General features: G+C 43.4%; 1 protein-coding gene and 1 long non-coding RNA gene across 2 annotated transcripts in view; one reads left to right on the forward strand and one right to left on the reverse strand.

The window, feature by feature from the left end:
- ALK (ALK receptor tyrosine kinase) overlaps window positions 1-14,322 on the forward strand; it is a 38,123-nt gene extending 23,801 nt beyond the window's left edge. The window contains exons 12-14 of the mRNA XM_043604218.1: window positions 8,593-8,727; window positions 9,428-9,518; window positions 12,759-14,322. Of these exons, the coding sequence (XP_043460153.1) occupies window positions 8,593-8,727; window positions 9,428-9,518; window positions 12,759-13,445 (913 nt within the window). The 3' untranslated portion in view covers window positions 13,446-14,322. The remainder of the gene's footprint in view (window positions 1-8,592; window positions 8,728-9,427; window positions 9,519-12,758) is intronic.
- LOC122497296 lies at window positions 4,072-6,719 on the reverse strand. Its single transcript, XR_006301076.1, has 2 exons — window positions 5,499-6,719; window positions 4,072-4,883 (listed from the first exon to the last, which is right to left on the reverse strand). It is a non-coding gene; the product is annotated as an uncharacterized LOC122497296 (long non-coding RNA).
- Window positions 14,323-14,654: the final 332 nt, after the last annotated feature.

Genomic DNA, 14,654 nt, shown 5'->3' on the forward strand with positions numbered 1-14,654 from the left:
GGAGAGGGAGGTACAGAGAGAGGGAGAGAGAGAATTCCAAGCAGACTCTACACTGTCAGTGCACAGCCTGACATGGGGCTTGATCTCACAAACAGTGAGATCATGACCTGAGCCAAAATCAAGAGTCAGACACTTAACCGACTGAACTGGGATAGCTGGATATTAAGGTAGCTCTTTTTTTAATTTTTTAGGAAATCTCTGTACTTTTTTACACAAGGTTTATAAGAGCAACACATAATTTTAAATGGAGGCTTAAACCTGTGCTCCCTGCCAAAATACACACACACACACACACACACACACACACACACACACCATTAAAGGGAGTCTTTTTAGTTGTATAAAAATCCCCAAGGATAAAAATGACAACAATGACAATATTTTGGAAACTGGGAAGTTTATGGACAAGTGGTACCTTACTTAGGACACCAGAAAGTTGATAACTAGGTCCAGAAGCAACCTGGTTCGCTCTGCCCAAGAGCCCAAGAAAGGCCCAGAAAGTAAAAGTGTCAGGCACCCCTGGAAGTAGAGGTGCAGCAGGTAGGAAAATCAGTGACAGATATATTTAAAAAGTAACCAGAGTCGTGGCCCATTCCCTCACCGCCTATCTCTCCCCTACCATAACACAAGACCGGGGGTTCCTTCTGTAAAGAGATTGAATTAAAGTCTTTCTGGTCTTAGGGACACTGGACATCACTGAGGATGAATTCTCTACTATAAACAGGAATATATATATCCCTGTTTATAGGTATGTATGTATATATACATATATATACTTAAGTCTACCTACTTAAGTTTATTAAGTCTACTTACTTAAAAATGTATGCCCCCTTGGGGTGCCTGGGTGGCTCAGCTGGTTAAGCATCTGACTCTTGATTTTGGCTCAGGTCATGATCCTGGGGGTCATGGGATTAAGTCCCATGTTGGACTCTGCACTAAGCATGGAGCCTGCTTAAGATTCTCTCTCTCTCTCTCTCTCTCTCTCTCTCTCTCTCTCTCCCCCCTCCCTGACTTGTGCTCTCTCTATCTCTAAAATTAAAAAAAAATAGGGGGGTGCCTGGGTCGCTCAGTTCATTGAGTGTCCAACTTCGGCTCAGGTCATGATCTTGCAGTTCATGAGTTCGAGCCCCATGCTGGGCTCTGTGCTGACAGCTCAGAGCCTGGAGCCTGCTTCAGATTCTGTGTGTCCCTCTCTCTCTGCCCCCTGCCCCCATTCATGCTCTGTCTCTCTCTCTCAAAAATAAATAAACGTTAAAAAATTTAAAAATAAAATAAGATAAATGTATGCACCCTTCTTCCCCTCAGTGACAGGAACATGGCAGAAGGTAGGAGTTGACCAAAGGGTTCCTCATTGGAGGAGCTGACCAATGAAGAGAGAAATTCCAGGTGCTCCAAGTGGCAATAGTCTAAACAATGGTGATCCAAAGGCCCTCATCCCAGAAACCTGTAATTGATACCCATGTAAGGAAAAAAGAGCCTTTGCAGACATGATTGATTGAGGATCTTGAGGTGGGACAGTCATCCTGGATTATGTGGGTGGACCCTAAATGCCATCACAAGGGTCCTCATAAGAGGCAAGCAGAGGGAGATGCCACACACAGAGAGGAGGAGGCAATGTGAGCACAGATAGAGGTGGAAGATATGTGACCACAAGTCAAAGAATTCTGACAGCCTCCAGAAGCCAGAAGAGGCAAGGAACAGATTCTCCCCTAGAGCCTCCAGAGGGGGCGTGGCTCTGCAGACACCATGATTTCAGTCCAGGATATGGCACTGATTTTGGACATCTGGCCCTCAGAGCTGTGAGAAAATAAACTTCTGTTGTTTTAAGCCACCAAGTTTGTGGCAGCTTGTGACAGCAGTGACAGGGACCGATACCCAGTGAAACATGCAAGCCAGCTGCTCCCCCACTGGATAAGATCTACATAGAACTTCTCATCGGCTTTGTAATGTCCCCGTAATAAAATATGAGCAGCCAGCCAAGAATCAACAAATGCTTGAGAGAAGATTCTAATCTGAAGGAAGCAAATATATAAAGAGGAATTTGGAGGCAGAAAAATGCAGAAAGCTTAGGAAAACTTCTAAAAACTATAATATCCTCAGAAAGATGAATTGTTGCAACCGTAATCTAAGGACAAAAGATTGTTTAAAACAAGGGTTTTAGAGAAAAAAAGTTCTTAGAAATATGAGAGAGCCCTCAAGGAGGTGGAGCATTAGTCTCCTGAAGCTCATGTGAGCAGCACACAGCCATGTTAGGTCAGGTGGTCAAGGTCAGTATCTATAGTGATAGATCATGTTGGTAGCACGTGCCCTTGATATGATGTGACGAAAACGGCATTTAACCTCTGTGGTCTTTCTCCCCACACCCAACAACTCTAGTCTAATCATAAGAAAGCAGACAAATCCCAAATGGACATTCTGCTAAAGCCCTGACCAATACTCCTCAAAACTGTCAAAGTCGGGGTGCCTGGGTGGCGCAGTCGGTTAAGCGTCCGACTTCAGCCAGGTCACGATCTCGCGGTCCGTGGGTTCGAGCCCCGCGTCAGGCTCTGGGCTGATGGCTCAGAGCTTGGAGCTTGTTTCCGATTCTGTGTCTCCCTCTCTCTCTGCCCCTCCCCCGTTCATGCTCTGTCTCTCTCTGTCCCAAAAATAAATGTTGAAAAAAAAATTAAAAAAAAAAACTGTCAAAGTCATCAAAAACAAGGAAAGCCTGAGAAGTTGCCAAAGTCAAGAGTAGCCTAAGGAAATATGACAAATACATAAAATGTGATATTCTAATGGTGACCTGGAACAGAACAAGTAAATGCAGCAAAGGCTAAGGAAATCTGAATAAACTATAGGTTCTAGTTAATAATGATGCCTTAATATTGGCTCATTAATTGTAACAAATATACCATACTAATGTAAGATGCTAAAAGTAGGGGAAATTGAATGTGAAGTATGTGAGAACACTATTACCTTCATCCTTCATTTACAATCTAAAACTATTGTTAAGAAAACAGTTTATATTTAATATGATAATAGGCATGTAAAAGTAACAGGTTGAAGTCAGAGTTGAATAAATCTTCTAGAAAATAAAACAACTATGAACCAATGGGATATGTAGGAAAGAAAAGAAAAGAAAATTAAGAAGATTAGACCCATTAGATCCAATTATCTGACAAATGGGAGTCCCAGAAAGAATGAACAGAAGAAGTGAAGGGAATAAACATATCAAAGAAACAATTCAAGAGGATTTTCCAGAACAGAAAGGCATACATTTCCAGAATGAAAGTGTCCACCAAGTGCCAAGCGTGGTGAGTAAAAAGAGCCACGCAAAAGCACGTCATCGTGAAATTTCAGACCAGTGGTGTTCAAGATTTTGCAAGCTTTCAAGGAGACAAATAATAATAGTAAAAAATGATCAGAGATTAAAATAGGGAATCCAAATGGTTTCGAGTTTCTCAACAGCAACACAGGGAACCAAGAGGACAATGGACAAACGTCCTTCAAATTGCGAAACACATCACAAGACGGGGGAGTCACAATGATCAGAATCCTCTTCCTGACCCATGTTTTGATGATGTGAGCAGGAGCCTTTGTTGTTTTAAGTCACTGGGATGTGACTTACCCAAACCCAGTGGATCACAGTGGTCCTGGGATCAGCAGCCCCAGCATCACCTGAGACTTGTTAGAAATGCAGGTGCTTAGCCCTCACCTCGGGCCTAATGAAACAGGAGCTCTAGGGGTGGGGCCCACCAATCTGTGTTTTAAGGAGCCCTCTGGGTGATTCCATGTGCACCAAAGTTAGAACATCACCAACTACCCTAGCCAAATGCAGATAGTAAGTTCTGTAATTAGGTAACTGTTCTGAACACACGTCTATCCTGTGACCCAGCAATTCTATTTCCAAGTGTCTACTTTAGAGGTTGACAAAAATGGATTGGGGCAAGGATGTTCATTTGCAACACTGTTTATAATAGAGAAAAGGCAAAAACAACTTAAGTATCCCTCAAATGGGGGATGGAAAATAAATGGTGGTTTACCGATATCACAGAAAACTAGCAATATGAAAGAACACACTAAACCTGCATGTATCAACATGGATAAATCTGTATGCAACCTTTATTGAAAGAAAGACAAGTTCCAGAAAGGGGTGGGATATCATTATGCATAATTTTACAATACAAAAGCCAAGTCTATAATACAGATTTGTTATTAGGCTTTCACACATTGCAGAAACTCTGCAAACATAGATGGGAATGTTACATTCCAACTTCAGTGAGGGACGGGGAGGGAGGGGAGGAGGAGAGGAGGGAGGTTGGGACTTAACTGTATTTTTTTTTCTTCAAAAAAAGAAAAGGAGACTGGACACAAATAAGACAAAAGTTTAACATCTAGGTACAAAATTATCTATTATATTACCTTTCCTTTTTAAAGCTTACATTATTTCCTAATTAAAATGCTTAAAGACACAGATAAATTGCATAACCTCGGATATTGATGAGTGCCATGGAGACAAAAAAGCAGAGGATAAAGAGTGTGGGGTGGAGGGGCCTGAGGAGGGAGGCTGTTTAGTCCAGATGGTGGGGAAAGCTCCATGGAGGAGGTGACAGCCCAATGCCTGAATGGCAGAAAGATGGAAAGATCTGAGAGGAAGGCTTTCCAGGCTGCGGGGAAAGTCAAATGTAAAAGGCCAGTGGCAGAAGCAAGATGAGCTTGTTTGAGGAATGAAAACAAGTCTTCATGGCTGGAGCTGGTGAGCCTGAGGGCCAGTGACAGTTGAGAAAGAAGGGCAGGCAGGGGCCGGACGTGGAGTGCCCTAGGAACCAGGTTAGGGGATGTGGGTTCTATTCAGCGCACAATGGGATGCCCCTGAAAGGTTGGAAGCCAGAGCTTGACAGGATCTGTAAAAAAAAAAAAAAAAAAAAATCACTCTGGCTGCCAATGAAGTGATACTGGAGTGGGGCAGGTGAAGATGGGAAACCCTGCCCATTTCTCGATAAGAGAACAGAGAGGCAGGCTTAGTGGTGGCAGGGCAGCCAGTAGCCGTGGTAGGATTCGAGCTGTGCCTTGAGGGTGGACAGGATTGCTGAAAGTCAGCTGTAGAGTGGGATGTGTGGCAAGAGTGAGGTCGAGGGCACTTCCTGGGATGGCCGCCACTGGAGAGAACAGAGGATATGGGTTGGGTGCGGAAAGAGTTTTTGGACAAGTCCAGTCTGAGATGCCTGTAAGACAGGCCAGTGGAGATGCTGAGTGGACTTCTGGTCTGTGAGTCTCGAGCTCCCAGGAGAACTGCAGGAGACAGTGGGATCAGCTGGCTGGATACCTAAATACAGTACAGTAACCTTTTTATTGTTGTTGAAGTACCGGTGACACATAATGTACAACATAGTGATTGGACGAGTGTATACATTATGCTGTGCTCATCACAAATGTGGCTACCACCTGTCGCCACACAGCGCTGTTACAATCCCACTGACTGTATTCCCGACGCTCTGCCTTTCATCCCCCTGACTTACCCATTCCAAAAGCCAGACGCACTTTTGGTTCCCATTTTTCCAAAAACTGTGCTCCAAGCTATGAATAAAGGAAAATAAAATGTAACTTTAAAAGACTGATGAGCACAGCACGATTCACGATTTTAAAACCTTGTCACCAGATTATCTTCACTGATTCAAATTCTTAAAACAATTTAATCAGCAGTTACTTAAGCTGTTTCTTTAATTTCAGGCAGAGCAAGTTTAATACCAAGAGAAGGAAGAGTATCTTGTTTTGTTTTGTTTTTTAAATACTTGTTTTTATTTGGCTTTGAAGGTTTTGGGGCAAAGCCGTGGGCTCTATTGCTCCTACTTAGGACAGGCTTATAGGTGATTAAAGAACCATTTGGCACACAAAACATAGAACCATTTGGCACATAAAATACAAGATGACCAGTTAAAATTGGATTTCAGATGAACAGTGAGTAATTTTTTAGTATAAGTATATCCCAGGCAGTATTTGGGATATACTTATATTTTAAAAGCATCTCTTGTTTGTCTGGAAGAAATATGGTTCCTGTATGGCTATTTGCTAAATATGACAACTCTCCTTACCTAAAATTATCAAAGTTCTATGACCAACACTGCCTCTTGCTCCTTTGAACTCCAAACCAAGAAAATAATATCTATTTGCTGTCTAATATGCTGCTTCTCTCAAAGGATACTACAATCTATTTCTCTAGCTACCTAGACAGGCAGAAAAAAGATAGCTGGAATTCATTATGCCTTACTACCAGGTTTTTTTTGCATGATTTTGCCTATTTTGTTTTGCCTTGGGGGAAGACAAACTGAGAAGAATATATACACCAGGCAATTTGTAGTTAGCAGAATCGAGAGATCTAATAACGTATTCCAGTCTGTCTCAGATTAACTGTATAATAACCTCTGCTTTAGAATTCTCACCTGAAAAATATGGACAATATCTTTGCCCAATGCTCCTCACAAGAATCTTTGAAATTTCACCAAGATGATGGACTTTTTTTTTCCTTAGGAGATGGAGAAGCTATAGTTCTCTACAATTTTTGATAGAATATTTATTAACATCTGAAAACTACACCCAGATGCAAAAACAAGGATAGACCCTTTTTTTTTTCTTTTTGCCAAAAAGCTAAGTAAGAAATTAAAGGCTAAAATAAAAATTTTAGTCAAAATATGAAAGATGATGCTTCTGGAACATGATAGCATCATTTTAAAGTTTATTTAAAACGGGGCACCTGTTAAGCGTCCAACTCTTGGTTTTGGCTCAGGTCATGATCTCACAGTTCGTGAGTTTGAGCCCCACATCAGGCTCTGCGCTGACAGCTCAGATCCTGCTTGGGATTCTCTCTCTCTCTCTTTCTTTCCCTGACTTGCACTCATGCGCTTTCTCTCTCTCAAAATGAATGTAAACATTTAAAAAATAAAACTAGGGATGCCTGGGTGGCTCAGTCAGTTGAGCGTCCGACTTCAGCTCAGGTCATGATCTCACATTCCGTGAGTTCAAGCCCCACATTGGGCTCTATGCTGACGGCTCAGAGTCTGGAGCCTGCTTCAGATTCTGTGTCTCCCTCGCTCTCTGCCCCTCCCCCACTCATGCTCTGTCTCTCTCTGTCTCAAAAATATTAAAAAATTTTTAATAAAACAAAAAAATAAAGGTCATTTAAAACAGATTAACAAATGAGAATTCAACTACATTTCTTAAGGAAAAAACTGTCCTACCAGATATTGCAACATAAATACACAAAATGTAACACAGAATGGCATCATGCAAGGAGCAGGCAAATAGATGAAGTGAATAGAGAGCTCAGAAACAGACGTGTTTTTACTCAAAAGTCAATAGTCAGGGGGAAATTATTCTATGAATAGTATTAGAGGATTTGTTGTTTGCAAATGATTCAATGTAGACCCTTACCTCACACCACACACCAAACTAAGTTCTCAAATCCAGCTGGAGAGGAAGAACAAATACAACTTAGAAGAAAACAGCAAATACTCATCTAGTCTTTGGTGAAGGGAGGATTGTACACTCTATAAAACAGATGGAGGAAATCACAAAATTTTAAAAAATAGATTTGACTACCTAAAAATAAAAATCTTTGGGATGCTAAAAAGTGGAATTAGAAAGCAACTGATAGAATTATTTCAATTTTGGATAAAGGTTAGTATCACTGATAAAGTAGGTCTACAAATAAAAAAGAAAATTAATAAATACCAAAACAATATGTAGACATAAATGGGCAAAAAAATACAAACAATTCATGGTGGGGGGGGGAGTGAATATACTTGAGAAAACAACCATGATCATCATCAAGTCAATAAATATAATCTAAAAGATTCTACCATTTTCTACCTTAAAATCAGCAATAATTCTCATTTTTGATAAGAATACTCAATGTCGGGGAGAATGTCTGATGCATTATTGCATAGTGCTGCTTGGTTATTGGGAATGACACATTTGGAAGAGTGGAAGTGGACAGTATGTGCCAAGAATTTTTTGGTGTTCATATTCTTTTGATCTAGCCATTCTACTAGAATTATCCTAGATTTTACTAGATTATCCTAATCCCAAATTTGAAGAATTTTTCCTAAGGAAATTGTTCTTTTAAAAAATGCACAAAGATGTTCACCAGTCTTTGAAATATTGTAAAAAATTAAAAACAATATGGAAATGATTAGGCAAATTATGGCACAACTACTCCAGGGAATGTTTTGGGACCATTTCAAATGTTTCTATTGGCATAGAAAATGTTTATCCTGTAATGGAAACTGCAAAAACAGTCAAGGTTCAAAATTGCTTATTAAATATAACTGCAGTGATGTAAAAAAAAAAAAATCTAAGTACAGGAACTTGACTGGAACAAAAAAAAGACCATGCTAACAATGGTTACCTTTTTATGGAGCATCGCATGTGGCTACTTTCTCATTCTTTTTGTTGTTCTCCATATTAAGAATTCCCAATCTGGGAAAATGTGTAACAAGAGAGTCAAATTTTATATCTGTATGTGTATGTCTTTGTGTGTCCCTGTGTGTATGTCTATATATCTGCGTGCGTGTGTGCGTGTGTGTGCCCATATCGTATCTTCTGTTCTGTACACAGGTCCTTTGGAGTGCTGCTGTGGGAAATATTTTCTCTTGGATACATGCCATACCCTAGCAAAAGCAACCAGGAAGTTCTGGAGTTCGTCACCAGCGGAGGACGGATGGACCCACCTAAGAACTGTCCTGGGCCCGTGTATGACTCTTTTGGGAACATTTCTACAAGTTGCTAAGGATGACTTTCCTTTTCAAAAAATATTGCAGCCACATATGCTTTTTTAAGATGAAGGGGCAGATGGCTGACCTCATTTAATATGCCCCAGGATAGGAGTGTGTCTGTGACTTGCGTGAGGAGGGTTAGTCCTCCAGCCCCTCGGAAGCAGTAATGTCATGACTTGAAAGTTATCTACTGTCTGACTGGAGGCTGTGGACTCACCAGGCTCCCCCACACCTCTTAGGAATCTGTGTCCCAGACTCCACCCCGGCTGCCCTATGCCATCTGTTTCAAGTCACCTTTAAAGATTTCCAATCCCTGCATTTTCTGCTGTCTTGTCGGGCATCCCTCACCTCCTTCCCACAAGCAAGGCAGATGGGAAATATAATTAGAATATTCTTCCCCAGAGGTGACTTCAGTTCAGAAATGGAATGAGAGGAGCCATATTTCATGTAAACACCAGGACTTCTGTTAATGAGCTTTGGTGTTCTAATAGCCTTACACCTGGGCGCGATTCCTTGGCCCAGCGGCAGAGGGCGGCATATGCCAGCCACATGGGACATAGATGAGTTTTCACTCTCCAAGACAGTGCCACCTCTGGTCCCCCTGGGAAAGTGCTGGGGAAACTATTTTTCACCCTTGCTTCTCCCGGTTTTAATGAGTGTGCTTACTCTTCTTTTAGATACCGGATAATGACCCAGTGCTGGCAACATCAGCCTGAAGATAGGCCCAACTTTGCCATAATTTTGGAGAGGATTGAATACTGCACCCAGGTATAAACTCTTTTCCCTTTGACCAGCATTTATATGGAAAAGATGGCAAATCCCAAAATGTGAAATGAAAGTTAAACCAGCCAGGAAATAGGGAGTTGCAATCACTAGAATGGTTATCTCTGCAGTAAAAAATGACGAGTGCCTCAGTTTGCCCGGTTTGGAAATAAATGCTAGTTACCGCCTCTTCCTTCACCAACACATGATGCAGTTTCAGACACTCAATAATACTAGGGAATCAGGACTCACAAGTGTTGACTAAAACCCTACTGGGTAACTAATGGTTTTGTAGACAAAACTGGAGCTTCAGAGACGTATGGGAAACACCTGCTCTCAAACAGTTTATGGTGTGGCTAGAGAAATGCTAATGTGAAACCACTGCCAGTATATAATTGTTAAATCCTATGCCCAATGACCTGTATCAGAGGGATTCAAGGGAGGAACAAGGTGATTCGGAGAAATTTTAACATCATCAAAGGCGTTAGTACAGCATCTGTAATACGCAAATCGCTTTCCATGTATTCCATTGTATCCTCAGTCAGGTACACAAAATATCCCCACTTTCCAGATGAGTTGAGGCTTGGAGAGGTTTCTCCAAGCCACACAGCTTCCTAGCAGTACTGCTGGTCCTTATTTCCTTCAAAAAGGACTCTAAATTCTCCATTTTCTACCCCATTCTAGCAAACTATGCCTCCTACCTCAGGAGAGGAGAAGCTAAGAATTCATTTCCCCCCCTGCCTGGACATCTACACCCAGTCTCACCCCCTTCCCCACGTGTCAGTGGAGGTGGAGCCCCTCCACCTGCATCACCAGCTGCATGGTGCCCCCCTGTCCCCCCCCAGGAGTCCCTCCACCTGTACCACCAGCTGACCCTTCAGGGATGCTCCCTCCCTGTGGCAGTGTCACCTCTCCACACATCTTTCCCTCTCTCGGCTCTCATTCTGCCAGGATATCTGACTCTCGAGAGTATTTCAGAAGTCAGACAATGAGCCACGACCTCTCTAAATCACCTTAGTTGTGACAGGAGACACATACATGTTCAAGCCACATCCTTCGTTCCCAGCACCAGAGTCTCACCCTTCCAGCATCTTCCGTTCAAAAGTGAAGGCACTGGGGCAACTGGGTGGCTCAGTCGGTTGGGCGACAGACTTCAGCTCAGGTCATGATCTCACGGTTCGTGAGTCCAAGCCCCACATCGGGCTCTGCGTTGACAACTCAGAGCCTGGAGCCTAGAATCTGCTTCGGATTCTGTCTCTGTCTCTCTGTGCCCCTCCCCCACTCTCACTCTGTCTCTCTCTCTCAAAAATAACATAAAAACATAAAAAAAAAAAAGTGAGGGCACTGGCATTTATCTAGATATCAAGTTACTTGGGGTTCTTTCAGAAAACTTGGTGTTCTGTGAATGGCATTTTAGGTTATTGTTATACTAATGGAATATACCCACTTGAATGTGTGTGTGTGTGTGTGTGTGTGTGTGTAGTCTACACACACACACACACACTTCGGAGTAATTTTTCTCCAAAGTATATAACATCCCTCTTAAAAGCAGGTAATTCTGTACAAGTATATTTTGAATGACTCCCCCCATAGAGATTAATAATTAACAGGGAAAGAACTAAACAATAAGAGAACCAGGATGTAGTTATTTTTATTCTCACACTCCTTGTTGACAAATCCTGGACCAATGTGCTCTTCTGCAAAACTGAAGCAATGGCTTTCCCAATTTGCATAAAATATTAAAGAATTAAATTCCCCCAAGTTTAAGCTTCCTTCCACAAATTTTCTTCCAATCTCTGGCAACTGCTTCTGCCTTTCTATATTACAATCCACTGCTATAAAAATGATCTAGCACAAAGTCGGGTTTGTAAGTGGTTTTCCTCACAGCACTGCCGCATTTCGTGGGTTTCACAAAGAGGCTGAGCATATCCAGGCCAGATAAAGAACCACTGTGTAATCTGCACACACGAAGATGTAACAGGGGAAAAGTTATCAAGTGTAGCCCAGCCAAATATGAAAATGGAAAGTAGCTAGGAAGAAAAGAGATCTTTTTTTTTAATGTTTTTATTTTTTTTTTTTTAATTTTTTTTTCAACGTTTATTTATTTTTGGGACAGAGAGAGACAGAGCATGAATGGGGGAGGGGCAGAGAGAGAGGGAGACACAGAATCGGAAACCGGCTCCAGGCTCTGAGCCATCAGCCCAGAGCCCGACGTGGGGCTCGAACTCCCGGACGGCGAGATCGTGACCTGGCTGAAGTCGGACGCTTAACCGACTGCGTCACCCAGGCGCCCCTTTTAATGTTTTTATTTTTAAGGAAGAGAGATAGTGGGTGGGGGAGGGGCAGAGAGGAAGACACAGAATCCAAAGCAAGCTCCAGGCTCTGAGCTGTCAGCACAGAGCCCGATGTGGGGCCCAAACTCATGGACAGCAAAATCATGACTTGAGCCGAAGTCAGACGCTTAACCGAGTGAGCCACCCAGGTGCCCCGAGAAGAGAAATCTTTTTTTTTTTAATGTTTATTTTTGAGAGACAGAGAGAGAAAGAACATGAGAGGGGGAAGGGCAGAGAGAGAGGGAGACACAGAATCCGAAGCAGGCTCCAGGCTCTGAGCTGTCAGCACAGAGCCCAACATGGGGCCCGAACTCACAGACCACAAGACCATGACCCAAACCGAAGTGGGGTGCTTAACCAACTGAGCTATCCAGGTGCCCCAGCCGAGAAGAGATAAATCTTGTAAGCCAGCACAGCATTTGTGTCTCCTCTCCTCCCTTCCCCTCCCTCTTGTCCTGCGTGCATACACGCGTGTGCATACACATGTGCACACACACACACACGCACGAAGTCAAACACTTTTGTAGTTGAAGGATTTTATTGGGAATATGCTGGAGTAATTTTTTAAACTGATTTATATATTTTTTAACCCGTGAATCTGCAAGATTTGCCCAAGGTGGTGGGCATAGCCTGCATAGCCTGTCCTGGTCGCCTCCCCTGCCCCGGGCAGTTGGCTGCTTCCCAGCACCTGACACTTCTATACTAGGGTTTCCTCTGCGAGCTCTTCAAGGATGAGGATGATTCCCGTTCACTTCCTATTCCCCGGTGCCTATGAATTAATATATTCCCAATAAACGCTGAATGGTTTCTTCATCTGTAAAGTAAGTTTGGACGAGACCATCGCTAAGGGATCTTCCAGATCCAACAATTCTGTGATTCAGCATCTTAATCGGTTTGTTTCTCCCACCTGTAGGACCCAGACGTGATCAACACCGCTTTGCCCATAGAGTATGGCCCACTCGTGGAGGAGGAAGAAAAGGTGCCCATGAGGCCCCAAGACCCGGAGGGTATTCCTCCTCTCCTAGTCTCCCCTCCACAAGCTAAACGGGAGGAAGGGCAGGATCCAGCTGCCCCGCCCCCTCCGCCTTCCACTTCCTCCGGCAAAGCCTCCAAGAAACCCACGGCCGTGGAGCTCTCTGTTCGCGTCACCAGAGGGCCCGCCGTGGAAGGGGGACACGTTAATATGGCGTTCTCTCAGTCCAACCCGCCATCAGAGCTACACAAAGTCCAGGGATCCAGAAACAAACCCACCAGCCTATGGAACCCAACTTATGGCTCATGGTTTACAGAGAAACCCACCAAAAAGAACAATCCTCCGGCAAAGAAGGAGCACCATGAGAGAGGAAACCTGGGACGTGAGGGAAGCTGTACCGTCCCACCGAACGTTGCAACTGGCAGACTTCCGGGCGCCTCTCTGCTCCTAGAACCATCCTCGCTGACTGCCAACATGAAGGAAGTGCCTCTGTTCAGGCTACGTCACTTCCCGTGTGGAAATGTCAACTATGGCTACCAGCAACAGGGCTTACCTTTAGAGGCCACCACTGCCCCTGGAACCAGTCATTACGAGGACACCATTCTGAAAAACCAGCCTGGGCCCTGAGCCCACTGGCACTCATTTATCTTACTTGGGAACCCTGAGCCCGTGGAGGAGGGACAGGAAATGTCTCCCCCACAACCAGAGACCAAACGTCGCTTTTCATTTTGTGCCAACTTGTTTTGAAGTGCCACAGAAACAGCTGTATTTTCAAAATGCTTTAGGAAAAGGTTTCGAGCATGGGTTCATCTCATTCTTTCAAAAGAAGAAAAATATCACAAAGACAAGCGAGAAACACAAGGCCCCGACTTGGGGGCGTTTGATGTATGCTGCCTCCTGCTTCTCTCAAACTGTGTGTGCTCTGCCTCGGTGCAGTCAGAATTCGCTGCTTATGTGTCTCATAGTCGGAGTCATGGGTGGCTCCTTACCTTGCTGATGTGGACCGGGACCACTTGAAGAGGGGGGAGGGAACAGAAATAAAGGAGGTGCTTGTAATGGGCTGGCACGGGGAAAGACATTCATTCTTTACCGGGAAAGGAAAAATCAGAGACAACTAACTGAAATGTCCCTTTAGATGATGTCCGGATGCTTTCGATTGCGCTGATTCAACGATGATTGTAAAAACATGAATAGTTACGGTACCATAAAGAAAATGTGAATACACTCGTGTGAATGAAAAGCAGATATTCAGCGTACTTTGAATATGATACAAAACACCGTACGTACAGATCCAGAGATTCAAACATCCTGCTAATATACCTCATGCCTTAAGAAAACCCTCCTACTAAAAAGGGGAAAACTGAGTGTGAGGATTCCTACTGGATTGAAAACTCAAGATTTGCATTATCACTTACTTAATTTAAAACTTTCCACTAATTAAAATAAACTCTGATCATTTAAAAGCAAAAATCTTAAGCAGCAGTGATACATTGAAGCATAGAAACCCATCCCTTCACGGGCCTAGGTATCAATACATCCCCGGCCAAAACCTTCCAACAGTTTCCATCATGAAAGTTACCACGCTGACGTGTCCACCTGCAAGTCACAGGCGGGTCACTGGAGTAACAGGCCATCAGTGGTCCTGAGGAGGGGTGCAGTGTCCTTCCTTCCAGTGTTCACCTACGTTCATCCCCCTGCATCATGTGATCCCAGTGGACGAGGGGACACACATCTGCTCAAACATACATAGCATCGTTTGTCTAGCTACCAAATGCAGACCGAAACACAGAATTCTTCTTCTGGGGGGCAGAGAGGAGAGGGGCTACAGGGCAGTGG

Source organism: Prionailurus bengalensis, chromosome A3 (genome assembly GCF_016509475.1).
Source record: "Prionailurus bengalensis isolate Pbe53 chromosome A3, Fcat_Pben_1.1_paternal_pri, whole genome shotgun sequence".
NCBI lineage: Eukaryota > Metazoa > Chordata > Mammalia > Carnivora > Felidae > Prionailurus > Prionailurus bengalensis.